General features: G+C 36.5%; 1 protein-coding gene across 1 annotated transcript in view; it reads left to right on the forward strand.

Moving 5' to 3' along the window:
• The window catches only part of LOC123525437 (eukaryotic translation initiation factor 3 subunit I-like), a 54,411-nt gene extending 41,130 nt beyond the window's left edge, over nt 1–13,281 (forward strand). Inside the window, exons 7-9 of the mRNA XM_045304480.2 lie at nt 2,902–2,991; nt 12,166–12,332; nt 12,985–13,281. Of these exons, the coding sequence (XP_045160415.1) occupies nt 2,902–2,991; nt 12,166–12,332; nt 12,985–13,066 (339 nt within the window). The 3' untranslated portion in view covers nt 13,067–13,281. The remainder of the gene's footprint in view (nt 1–2,901; nt 2,992–12,165; nt 12,333–12,984) is intronic.
• Nucleotides 13,282–14,683: the final 1,402 nt, after the last annotated feature.

Consider the following 14,683-nt stretch of genomic DNA (forward strand, 5'->3'; position numbering starts at 1 on the left):
TTTCGTTTGAAGGAATTGCTGATATGGGTTGTAAGCGGCGACTACAAATAAGCTAAAGACTTGCTTGTGGCTATGAAATTGCTTATCACAGGACAGTAGAGCTCTTCTCCACTGGGAATATTATAGATGTAAATATGGTGAGCTTAACTTGCACTCTAAATACATCACTGCTCATCCACAAAGCTCAAAAGGGAGAGTGCAGTTCTACAGACTGTGGGATCATGAGTTGATTCCAGAGCCTGAAGGGGTACCATGGATCTTCCACTACTATTCAAAGCTGCAAATATGCTATATGAACTGAACTGTGACAGTGTGACCTAAATTAAAAATAAAAGACATTGCAAAACTTTCCCCTATTGTAGAGCTGAAATTTTTATGCCCCCGGCATCTACTGATGCGGGAGGCATATAGAGGTTGTCCTCTCCATCCGTCCGTTCGTCCATTTGTCCGTCTGTCCGTAAGAGGTTAACCAAATAGGACTGTTTCGTCTCGCATTAATACCCCAAACTAGAATGACTTGATACTAATGCAGATGTAACCTTTGACCATTCCTCATCTTCAGACATCACCTGACTTCAGTTTGACTTTGACCTTGAACTTGACCTCGTTTTGGACTTAGGTTGCTTTGTATCAACAAGGATGCCACCGGGGGCATCAAGCGTTTATTGAACGCAGCTACTTGTTTAATCCCATAGGTTCCGTCTGTCCGTAACATTATGTGTCCCCTCTGCATCTCCTAAATTCCTTGAAGGATTTTCATGAAACTTTGGTCAAATGATCACCTCATCAAGACGATGCGCAGAACTCATGAGTCAGCTATGTCGGCTCGAGGTCAAGGTCACAACTCAAGGTCAAAGGTTTGAACCTTCCATTTTGTGTCCGCTCTGTATCTCCTAAACCCCTTGAAGGATTTTCGTCAACCCTTTCACTATCCATAACAGTGGCGGGGGATTTAGCTGTCTTTTAGACTGCCTTGTTCTAATTTGTTTATCACATGAAAATGCAATTGATAGGCATAGCTTTTATTATGCCCCCCCACCTTCGAAGAAGGAGGGGTATATTGTTTTGCAGATATCTGTAGGTCTGTCTGTCGGTTGGTCGGTATGTAGACCAATTGGTTTCCGGATGATTACTCAAGAATGCTTAGGCCTAGGATCAAAGTTGATATGGAGGTTGGTCATGACCAGCAGATGACCCCTATTGATTTTGAGGTCAGTAAGTCAAAGGTCAAGGTCACATTGACACAGAACAGTAGAACTTTTTTGCCAGATAACTAGAGAATGCTTTGGTTTAAGATCACATTCTCTACAGACGTCACTTATGACTGGTAAATGACCCATAATTATGTCTCCCACCACACATTGGTGTGGGAGACATATTGATTTGCTCCTGTGTGTGTGTGTGTGTGTGTGTCTGTCTGTCACAAAGCTTGTAAGCACTCTAAGTCGAACATTTATCATCTGATCTTCACCAAACTTGAACAAAATCAAAAACTAGCCAAATCGGCCCAGGCATTTTAGAGTTACGGCCCTTGAATTACCGAAAAAAGCCTTCTGTTTACTCTTGTCCGCTCTCTAGGTCGAACATTTCTCATCCGATCTTCACCAAACTTGAACAAAATGTGTTTGGCCATAAGACCTTACCCAAGTTCGATAACTAGCCAAATCAGCCCAGGCACTTAGGAATTATGGCCCTTGAATTACCAAAAAATGCTCAGATTTCTTGCGCATTTTGCAGGTAAAAAAAGCGCATGTGCTGTAAGTACTGGTAAACAGTATAATATAAAGACTGACTTACTATTTAGATGATTAGGCAGTTGTGGGAGATATGCGTTTTTCTCAAAACCAGCTCTAGTTATTGATTTGAGGACAGTACATCAAATGTCCAGTGCACAGTGACCAAATTATTTCTGTTTCTTGTGCAGTTACTGAAAGCATCAAAGGGGCATTTCATGTTCTACAAGCTCTTGTTAATTATGTCTCCCACCACACAGTGGTGTGGGAGACATATTGATTTACTCCTGTCTGTGTGTGTATGTGTCTGTCTGTCACAAATTTTGTTAGCTCTCTTTTAAATCGAATGTTTCTCATCCGATCTCCACCAAACTTAAACAAAATGTGTTTGACCATAAGACCTCGGCCAAGTTCAATAACTAGCCAAATTGACCCAGGCACTTCAGAATTATGGCCCTTGATTTACCGAAAATCGGCCTTTTTACTCTTGTCAGCGCTCTGAGTCTAATATTCCTCATCCGATCCTTACCAAACTTGAACAAAATATGTTTGACGATATGTCCTCAGCCAGGTTCAATAACTAGCCAAATTGGCCCAGGCACTTTGGAATTATGACCCTTGAATTACTGAAAATCAGTCTTTTCACTCTTGTCCGCACTCTAAGTCAAACATTTCTCATCCAATCTTCACTAAACTTTAACAAAATGTATTTGCCAATAACTCCTCGGCCAAGTTCGATAACTAGCCAAATCGGCCCAGGCATATTGGAATTATGGCGTTTGAATTACACAAAATTGGCCTTTTTACTCTTCAAAGATATATTTGTAGTGAGTAAATAGTGTATTAAGCCTTACTTACTATTTAGATGATTAGGCAGTAGTGGGAGACATGCACTTTTCTCAAAAGCAGCTCTAGTTTTGGTGTCATTGTATGACAACATTTTAAACATAGTTTTCCCCCATTAAATGTTCAAACTTTGTGGCAAGATCTAGTGTGTGGCATAGGGAAATTGGTTTAGCTTCTCATTGTTTTGTTGAACTGTTTAACTTGACATTGTTTTCTTGAACTGTTGAGTCTGTTTAAGCCAAAAAAAGTTTTTGACATTTCTGAATGAGAATTATTTGTTAGTTAAAGCAGTGTAACTTCACAATATCCTTTTTATTATCAGTTATTCGATGGAGCTTCTTTAAAGCATATGAAAACCTACAAAACAGAACGTCCAGTGAATTCTGCAGCTCTTTCACCTCTACAAGAACATGTAAGTAATTGATTCAATGGTGAGCAGGTTTATAAATTGATTCCAGATAGGATATATGTATATTTGAGTTTAATAAACTTCTGAGAAAGATTGATCCTTATTATACCCCCACCAAACATGTTTGAGGGGGGTATATAGGACTCAGTTTTGTCGCGTCCCGTCCCGTCCCGTCCCGAAATCTATTATCTCAGTTATTACCAAATGGATTTGATTCAGACTTAAAATACATGTTCCACCTTATCACCCACATCATGTGACACAAGGTGCATAACTCTTGACACCAAGTTTTCATGAATTATGTCCCCTTTTACTTAGAATTTAAGGTTAATTTTGTTGTATTTTCACTATATCTCAGTTATTACTAAATGGATTTGATTCAAACTTAAAATAGATGTTCCACCTCGTCACCCACATCATGTGACATAAGGTGCATAACTCTGACACCATTTTTTTTATGAATTATGCCCCTTTTTACTTAGAATTATGTCTCCCCCAGGAGACATATTGTTTTTGCCCTGTCCGTCCGTCCGTACGTCACACTTCATTTCCGAACAATAACTGGAGAACCATTTGACCTAGAACCTTCAAACTTCATAGGGTTGTAGGGCTGCTGGAGTAGACGACCCCTATTGTTTTTGGGGTCACTCTGTCAAAGGTCAAGGTCACAGGGGCCTGAACATTGAAACCCATTTCCGATCAATAACTAGAGAACCACTTGACCCAGAATGTTGAAACTTCATAGGATGATTGGTCATGAAGAGTAGATGACCCCTATTGATTTTGGGGTCACTCCATCAAAGGTCAAGGTCACAGGGGCCTGAACATTGAAAACCATTTCCGATCAATAACTAGAGAACCACTTGACCCAGAATGTTGAAACTTCATAGGATGATTGGTCATGAAGAGTAGATGACCTCTATTGATTTTGGGGTCACTCGGTCAAAGGTCAAGGTCACGGGCCTGAACATGGAAAACCATTTCCGATCAATAACTAGAGAACCACTTCACCCAGAATGTTGAAACTTCATAGGATGATTGTACATGCAAAGTAGATGACCCCTATCAATTTTGGGGTCACTCCATTAAAGGTCAAGGTCACAAGGGTCTGAACATTAAAAAACCATTTCCGGTCAGTAACTTGAGAACCACTTGACCCAGAATGTTGAAACTTAATAGGATGATTGGTCATGCAGAGTAGATGACCCCTCACGATTTTGGGGTCACTTTGTGAAAGGTCAAGGTCACAGGGGCCTGAACATTGAAAACCATTTCCGATCAATAACTAGAGAACCACTTGACTCAGAATGTTGAAACTTCATAGGATGATTGGTCATGAAGAGTAGATGACCCCTATTGATTTTGGGGTCACTCCGTCAAAGGTCAAGGTCACAGGGGCCTGAACATTGAAAACCATTTCCGATCAATAACTAGAGAACCACTTGACCCAGAATGTTGAAACTTCATAGGATGATTGGTCATGAAGAGTAGATGACCTCTGTTGATTTTGGGGTCACTCCGTCAAAGGTCAAGGTCACAGGGGCCTGAACATGGAAAACCATTTCCGATCAATAACTAGAGAACCACTTGACCCAGAATGTTGAAACTTCATAGGATGATTGTACATGCAAAGTAGATGACCCCTATCGATTTTGGGGTCACTCCATTAAAGGTCAAGGTCACAAGGGTCTGAACATTGAAAACCATTTCCGGTCAGTAACTTGAGAACCACTTGACCCAGAATGTTGAAACTTAATAGGACCTTTGATCAAGTGACCTCAAAATCAATAGGGGTCATCTACTCTGCATGTCCAATCATCCTATTAAGTTTCAACATTGTAGGTCAAGTGGTTCTCAAGTTATTTCCAAAAAAATGATTTTACCTGAACAGGCCCCTGTGTCAAAATTGACCCCGCCCCAGGGGTCACTTATTTTACATAGGAAAATCTTAAAAAATCTTCTTCTCAAAAACCAGAAGCCCTAGAGCTTAGATATTTGACATGTAGCATTGCCTAGTGGACCTCTACTAAAGTTGTTCAAATCATGACCCTGGGGTCAAAATTTACCCCGCCCCAAGGGTCACTTGATTTTACTTAGGAAAATCTTCAAAAATTTTCTAAAAATAAACCAGAAGGCCTAGAGCTTAGATACTTGACATGTAGCATTGCCTAGTGGACCTCTACAAAATTTGTTCAAATCATGACCTCCGGATTCAAAATTGACCCCACCCAGGGGTCACCTGATTTTACATAGAAAATCTTCAAAAAATTTCTAAAAATAAACCAGAAGCCCTAGAGCTTAGATATTTCACATGTAGCATTGCCTAGTGGAACTCTACAAAATTTGTTTAAATTATGACCCCGCCCCAGGGTCACTTGATTTTACATAGGAAATCTTAAAAAAAATTCTAAAAATAAACCAGAAGGCCTAGAGCTTAGATATTTGACATGTAGCATTGCGTAGTGGACCTCTACAAAATTTGTTCAAATCATGACCCCCGGAGTCAAAATTGACCCCGCCCCAGGGGTCACTTGATTTTACATAGGAAAATCTTCAAAAATTTTCTAAAAATAAACCAGAAGGCCTAGAGCTTAGATATTTGAAATGTAGCATTGCGTAGTGGATCTCTACAAACTTCATTCAAATCTTGACCCCCGCCCCAGGGGTCACTTGATTTTACATAGGAAAATCTTCAAAAAATTTCTAAAAATAAACCAGAAGGCCTAGATCTTAGATATTTGACATGTAGCATTACCTAGTAGACTTCTACAAAATTTGTTCAAATCATGACCCCCGGGGTCAAATTGACCCCACCCCATGGGGTTTCTTGATTGTAGATAGAAAAATCTTCAAAAATTTTCTAAAAATAAACCAGAAGGCCTAGATCTTAGATATTTGACAGGTAGCATTGCCTAGTGGACCTCTACAAAATTTCTTCAAATCTTGTTAAAATGTGTATGCCTATGTGCCCTATGTCAAAACTTGATCATATCATTTTGAGCAATGGTACTAAGGTGAGCGATACAGAGCCATCATGGCCCTCTTGTCTTCTGTATTGCCACTGCAATATTCGGTCACTTGTTTTTAGCTCAACTATTCGAAGAATAAGTAGAGCTATCCTACTCACCACGGCGGCGTCGTCACACCTTGGTTAAGTTTTTCGTACCAGTCCTTATTTTGACAAAGTCTTTTGAGATAAAGCTTTGAAACTTTCAACACTTGTTTACCATCACCATGACCAGTTATAGGCAAGAGACATAACTCCATCAAGGATTTTGGCTGAATTATGGCCCCTTTTGACTTAGAAATCATTTAGTTTTTCGTACCAGTTCATATTTTGACAAAGTCTTTTGAGATAAAGCTTTGAAACTTTCAACACTTTGTAGTAAACCCCGGTCTGAGGGTTACATGTTCGACGAGGACCTAAAATGTGGTTGTTGGCAATGTTCTTATTGCTCGAGTTTTGGGGGTAAATGTTCAGGATGACCGACACCACTGGCTTAATTAATTTAAGGAAAAGCCAGATTCCTTATAAAGCCACTTTCTGGGCTATTTTAAAGTTAATATAATGCCAAGTGCTGTAATAATAAGTTTAATTATTATAACACCACTTAGATTATAAATTGGAGAAAATCAACACATGTAGAATTAAATGAAAACACAAGAGTAAGTCCAATTTTATAAATCTATTAAAATCTAAAGTCCTTTCATATAACCACACATTCACAACTACAAAGATTTAAATTGTGTCTACGAATACGCTCTTCTGCAATTAATATATACACCAATTATGCAATTTAGTTCCTTTAAAAATATGTCAAAATTATCAGAAAAGTCCAAATAAAATTAATGTATGTAAATTCCAGTAATTTTCTTAAGCAAATAAATTAAACTCCAAATTTCTAGTTATTCCCCAATAAAAAATAAAGTCCAAAGTTCCTAAAATTGGCTCCAAATTTTCAATAATTTCCTAACTAAGAGAAGTGTTTAATCCAAAAGTGTAAACTAGAAGAGCCAAGAAATAACTGATAAGCCCATATTTATAGAGAAGCACCAAAAATGCTGCAATCTGATTGGTCAATGACATTTTCCCAAATATGTAAAACTTTTCTCACCAAATGCAAGAAACAGAATAAATGTCATCAAAAACCAATTACATAAACACAAACTAGAAGAAAAACTGCACCTTATCAGTATATTTCAAATTACAAATAATGCTTTAAAAGCACTTAAATCAAGTGTCAAAGAGTGGACACACAAATTCTCCCAAAGATATTCAATATGGCTGCCAAAATCAGTCTTCACATCTAGGTTAAAGGTCAGTAATTCAAATCCTTCTTTGTTTCATATAAAAAACGACAACTTCATATCGTCTTTACTTATCTTTAGAGAACATCACTTTTTCCTACACCTATTTTTCATGAAAGTTCTATCACAAATTAACGAAAAAATGAAAAGAAAATAGGGGGTTATGTAGTTCCTAGTGAAATGCCAGTCAGTTGTGGTCTGCTACCCTAAAAATGGCGCATATTTACTCTCGTCCGCGCAATAAACACCTACTGCCGGTTTCGATCTGCAAAACTTGCCATATGGAGTGTATGAACATGAAAACCGTCTCATTTCATGCAGAATGTCTTCTAGTAGTGAGAAACGGTGATTAAAGCACTCGTTCTACACGAATTTGCGCAAAAAATGGGAAAATTAGGATCTATTTATTATGGACTTCTTTCGACTACACCACGGAAGCACATTTTCGACTGAATTACTGACCTTATTCCTATAAGAAATGTTTCTTTTCAAATATCACATAATTTTCATTTCTATTTTCAAGAAAGATGTAATACCAAACATATTGCCAAGTTTCATTGTGATATTTCGAGATTTTAGAGAAATATAGACATTTAATAGAAGCCACCCCCTACCAATTTACTGGGCTAAATTTTGGCCCTATGGCCCTTTTATTGTATATTTTGGTAAAAGTATCACTCGTTTGCATTATTTTTCACTTGGATTCTGAAATATCATTCATTCCGTCATGAATAAGACCCAAAAGGATGCACTCTGTGCATTTTCTGACATTCTGGAGACAAAATACTGGCTTTTTAATCCCAGAAATCGCTGCTGAATAGGCGCATCTTCTCAAAATATGGTCAAAATTCAAAATTTTTCAAATTTCACTATTATTTTGCATTGAAAACACCCTTTCATATCATAAACAACCGATCTATGACTATTAAGACTAATTGCGATGTGTTTCGAGAAAGTCTTATTTCAGCTCTTATAGGTTAAAGGTCAGTAATTCAAATCCTTCTTTGTTTCATATAAAAAACGACAACTTCATATCGTCTTTACTTATCTTTAGAGAACATCACTTTTTCCTACACCTATTTTTCATGAAAGTTCTATCACAAATTAACGAAAAAATGAAAAGAAAATAGGGGGTTATGTAGTTCCTAGTGAAATGCCAGTCAGTTGTGGTCTGCTACCCTAAAAATGGCGCATATTTACTCTCGTCCGCGCAATAAACACCTACTTCCGGTTTCGATCTGCAAAACTTGCCATATGGGGTGTATGAACATGAAAACCGTCTCATTTCATGCAGAATGTCTTCTAGTAGTGAGAAACGGTGATTAAAGCACTCGTTCTACACGAATTTGCGCAAAAAATGGGAAAATTAGGATCTATTTATTATGGACTTCTTTCGACTACACCACGGAAGCACATTTTCGACCGAAGTACTGACCTTATTCCTCTAAGGGCCATTTTTAAAGGATTACAACAGAACAAGGATTCTAAAAAATCTACAAAATTTCACATAACTAAAAATTAATATCATTGACATGACAGTAAAGTTTCAGACCTGAACAATATCTCTAAATATTGTTAATAAATATTTTCATTGGTCAGTAAGAAGTGGACTAGCAAAAATGTAAGCAAAGTAGATTTTTCATAATTACTTTAAAGCTACATAATGTCATGTCCTCAAACTTTACATAAATATTAAGACATATATTTACAATATATTGAAAGTGGATATACCATGGCAAAATATAAAATATGTATTTAGGAGCATTTAATGGTTTCTGCTGATAAACTTTCTCGAAGTCGGGAGTTTTTTAGGTATATTTTTGGGAATAACTCGACCAATATTTACTCAATAAGGGTCAAACTTTCAGCAAAGCTCTGTCATAATGTATTCTTTAATGTACGGTAAAAGAACATGGTAACTAAAACTATTTATTTAGATATTTACAAAAAGCAAAATATTTCTGAGCCAAAACCCAGGTTTACCACAACTTGTTTACCATCACCATGTCCAGTTATAGACAAGAGTACACAACTCCATCAAGAATTTTGGCTGAATTATGGCCCCTTTCGACTTAAAAATCTCAGTTAAGTTTTTCGTACCAGTTCATATTTTGACAAAGTCTTTTTAGATAAAGCTTTGAAACTTTCAACACTTCTTTACCATCACCATGTCCAGTTATAGGCAAGAGTACATAACTCCATCAAGGATTTTGGGTGAATTATGGCCCCTTTTGACTTAGAAATCTGGGTTAAGTTTTTCGTAGCAGTTAATATTTTGTGTAAAGTGTTTGACATATGGCTTTGAAACTTTTATCACTTGTTCAGTATAATAGTCTCTATCTGTAGGAAAGAGTACATAACTCATCTATTTAGCTGAATTATGGCCCTTTTTGGACTTGGAAATTTGTTCTGTTTTCATACAAGTCCACTTTTTGTCAAAACTATTTGACATATTGCTTTTAAACTTTGAACACTTGTTTATCATCATGATTTCAATCTGTAGGCAAGAGTACATAACTCTGACAACTATTTTGGCTGAATTATGACCCTTTTTGGACTTTGAAATTGGTTCACACATTGCCATTTAGTGCAAGACTTACCGAAATCCACAAATACAAGAACATTGTTTGTCTAATCTTTTTTTTTTCTTTTGTCTGAATATCTGTGGTAATATTTTGAGCCCATTCTTCAATCAATTCCTCGAATAGTCGAGCGCGCTGTCATCCGACAGCTCTTGTTTTTCTCAGATTTTTATACTCTTGTTGTTAAATTAGAAACATTTCAAAAACAAATAAAATATTGCAAGATACTAGAATGGAAAAACAAATCACTAAGATATTGTTAGTAAAAGTTTAAAGCAGGTTCGTGGCCTCTACAGCAAAGTGGTTAAGATTGCTAACATAAAACACTTGCCCCAATCTGACTAAAGTACATCTCCTATATTACGCTACGCATAGGATCTGAAAACGACCTATTCATTGCCTCGTTCTGACGGCTCTTTCGCTAGCCAATCAGAGCCTAGCTTACAACATCTTGCAAATCTACATGTAGCATTGACTTTTGATATTTATAATTCTTATGTCGTAATATATCAGATAGCCGGTTAGCTCAGTCGGCAGGCCACTTGCTTTGTAAGCGAGGGGTCCCGGGTTCGAGTCCTGGAATAACCGCATATTTTTCTTATCCTTTGACAATCGAACAAGTCGTCTGATTGGATAACATAAAAATAACAATAATGGAAATCCAAAATATACAGAAGACGAATGTTAATGGGTCGTTCTCAGATCTTCATTTAGAAGATCAAGTACTTTAGTCAGATTGACACTTGCCCCTCATGGCTGTGGGTTCAAAACCTTGTATGGTGGTAGAATTCTTTCATGTGTGGAACAAAAGGTTGATGGTTCTAGCTAGGTGCCTGAAATGATACATGGTGGAGCAATTTGGGTCATCCACCACCATCAGAAGTTGGAAAGTCACCATATTAATAATAATTATGTTTTGTTATTGTTTAAGTATGACTTAAAATCCAATTAAAGCAGATAATATTCTCTAAGTTGTGTAAGGCTTTTATGTGAAAAACAGATAAAGTATATGTTCAAATAAAGAATATTCATAATAACATGGTTAGAAAGGCTGTACTTTCAATATTGTACACAAGTTTATACAGGCAGTGCCATCAAGGGATGTAATCAAAAACTGGATTTAATTATATTTTCTTCTTCATTCACATACTAATATTCAAATATATGACACATTTGTTAGAAAACAGTTATCCAAAATAGGATTTGGCCACTGGCACCAGTTCAGAAAGAAAATGCCTCTGCACATGTTATACCCTACCCCTAGGTATTCTATAAGAACCATGGTCGTGAACGGGAAAGTGCACTAATGCATTTCAATCGTACTTTTCTCACCTAAAACGAGCAGTTCGCTGAATGGGTACCATGTATATTGAATAAGCGATAATTTATCTTTCATCGTGCACCATTCACATTGTCTCAACATTCCATATTGCAGAGATACTCCACATATTTTATGCTTTGGTCAATGTTACTGAAAAAAACTTGCGTGAACTTTCCTAATGAACATCTGGTCTAAAGGTCACGGCAGTGTTCACATGTTACGCGAAATGTAAACAAACAAAAACAGAATGCAAAATATGCACAGTTTTACAACAAAACTCGAAATGATGAATGAAATTCATCTTGGATATGATTTTGAATATGAAGTCATACATTGGTATACATCTGTTCTGTTTATTTAATTCATTTTGCACATTTATGCTGCATAACACATTTTAGCATACATGCGTAGTTAAATGATGATTGACGTACATTTTCACATCAGCCAATCAGAATGGTTTTGTAATCTAGACCGGAACTTCACCAGGGAAGTTCAAGCAAGTTTTTTCTGTAACGTTGAAAAAACTGTAAACTTTGTTTTTCTAAGATAAGAAATATTGAAGAAATGTGACTGGTACACAATGGAAGATAAATTACCACTAGTTCAATATCCAAAGTAGACATTTACCAAACTGCATGTTTTAGGTATGAAATACACGATTGAAATGGGTTAGTATAATTTCCCGTTCACGACCATGGTTCTTATAGATTACCTAGGGGTAGGGTATAACATGTACAGAGGCATTTTCTTTCTGTTCTGGTGCCAGTGGATTTGGCAAGTCGATGTATGTAATGCTCATAACGAAAAATGTGGCCGTCGCATTTTAAAGTTAACAAAACCATTAAGACTTTTAAACTGGCATTGTTCCATATATAGTATGATCATTGGTTCTGAGCAGATAAGTGATAACATGCTAGTTCATATGCTTTTAGAAGTTTGAAAAAAAAAAATCCTTGTTCTTTTCAGGTTGTATTGGGTGGTGGTCAAGAAGCCATGGAGGTGACAACAACCTCTACCCGAGTTGGCAAGTTTGATGCCCGTTTCTATCATCTCATTTTTGAAGAAGAATTTGGCAGGGTCAAGGGTCATTTTGGACCAATCAACAGCCTTGCTTTCCATCCAGATGGCAAAAGGTTTGTGAATTTCTACCAGGCAGTGTCTGTGTAATTTATACAAAGATTTCAAGCCAATAGTTAAACACTGTTTTGATTATACATATTGTAAAATCTTTTAAAACATTCAGATCTGTAATAGATGATTAGATGAAAACCTATCGTTTAATTAACTGTCAAAGATGGAGAGATATAGTTTCTTGTCAGGTCCGTATCTTCTTAAACTGCTTGAAGAATATTTAGGCGCAGATAGTGAGTGAAACTTGGCTGACATGTTCAGTTTCATGAAATTTTCATGCAGATAATGTTTCAGTTGTGCTGGCCAAAGGTCTAGATTACACATGAAGGGGTTTTAGCCTTAAATTACATGCCTAAAATATGATGTTTTAAACCCCTTCAGTGATATATATGAAAAAGATTAATGTTCCATTCCATTTATAAGAATGAGATGCAGAGTATATGTTCCAGAACTCCAAATTGTGTTACACATCTTTGTTAGAAGTTATGTTCAGGTGCTTCTGTGGTCTTCCATTAAGGTTGAAAGGGCACCAAAAATTGTGTCATAGTTCTAGAATGTCAATTAATTTATGAGAAAGAAAATATAAGATTGTGACCATTTAAGGAGACATTTTAATTTTGTTTTTCACCAATTGACTTCTTTTTTCTGTTACAGTTATAGCAGTGGAGGAGAAGATGGTTACGTACGAGTTCACTATTTTGATCCAGAATATTTCGACTTCAGATTCGAATTCTGAAAACAGCAGGACTTGCGGATTTTACATTATTTATTATTAGATCTGTGTTTTGATAAAAATTTGGGGAAAAAAGTTTTTCCTGCAGACTACTGACATTAAATTAAACAGAAAAAATCAACAAATTTGTGAATTGCCGGAACTGAATTAAAAGTGCTGTATTAAATACACTATGTTTGAATCCATCTTCAGTAGTAATAAAATGTTAGATAGACGGACATATGAGTGGTGTTTGATTCGGGAGATTTCGTATCAGAAATTTGAATTGTGTTGGAAGCTATCGCTTTAAATCCATCTGCAAGTTTTGAAGCAGGTTTTCGGCTATTCTTGAGAGAAAACTTGTGCAGCAGTAGCTTCAGAACTTTGGTCATATTCAGCAAATAATTTCATTACATTTTATACCAGAATGACTTCTTGTCAACTGGTATTTGACCCATATATGGTCAAATGAATAAATCTGGTATAATGATATGATGTAGTATGTCCTTGGCAGATTTATCTACTTTTGATAGAAGTTATTTAGCTCACCAGAAAACAGAGTGCTATGCATGGTGAGCTTTTAGGATCATTGAGTGTCCTGTCATTTCTTGTCTTGTCCATTATCAAAAATTTCTTTAAAAAGAACACATCCTTTTTAACCAGAAAGCCAATTTCAACCAAACATCACAGGAATGTTCCTTTGGTGATTCTCTCAAATTTCAAATCGGGGTCTCCTTGCAAAATTCTGGTTGCCATGGCAACCAAAATAAAAAATGTAAAATCATTAAGTCTGGCTTGGTTTTTAATCGCAGTAATGTTATTTGGATGACCTTCTACCAAGTTATGTTGAATTATCTTTTTAAAAAGGGGGCGGGGGAAACAGTGCCGCCAGGGGGGCAAGACTAGTTTGTATTATATTGCAATATGGAAGACTTTTAAAATCTTTATATAGAAAACCTAAAAAATCATCTCAGAAATTGCTAGTCTGATAAAAATGATTCCAACCAAATTGTTCTTTGGTGGCCTTCTACAAAATTTCTCCAGGTCTTGATTTATTAAAAAAACATCAACCAGGGGAGGTAGGGCTAGTTTTCTCTATATGGTTTTCTGGAATCTTTGAAAATCACCTCAGTAACTGCCCCCCAATTTCAGAATAATTAAACAGCAATGTTCCTTAAGTGACCCTATACCAGTTTCCTTCAGATAATTTTGATTTGTTTAAAAACATAGCCACCATGGATGAGGCTAGTTTTCTCTGTACGGCTATGTGGAAAATTTCTAGAATCTGAAACAGCTAGCCAAATTTTTAAACGATTTCACATGAATGATCTTTAGTTGGCTGTGAAGTTTGGATGAGCAATCTACGGCCATCAAGGCCTCTTGTATTGATAATTCAGCAATCCCCCAAACCACTTAATGGAATATGCCAGTATTACAGGATATTCACTAAGTAAGAGATTGACCAGACACTTAACCGGTAGTACAAGAAACTTCCAGATTTACTTTTAACAGGATTTAAATAGGGTCAGAGTTTTGAAAAATAAAAGGTAAGGGAACATTGCAAGACACATTTCTACCAGTATCTAATAAGCAGTTTCGTTTTTACTGGAGGTAAAGAAATTTTAATCACACAACAGTTTC

This window comes from Mercenaria mercenaria, chromosome 3 (assembly GCF_021730395.1).
Source record: "Mercenaria mercenaria strain notata chromosome 3, MADL_Memer_1, whole genome shotgun sequence".
Classification (NCBI taxonomy): Eukaryota; Metazoa; Mollusca; class Bivalvia; order Venerida; family Veneridae; genus Mercenaria; species Mercenaria mercenaria.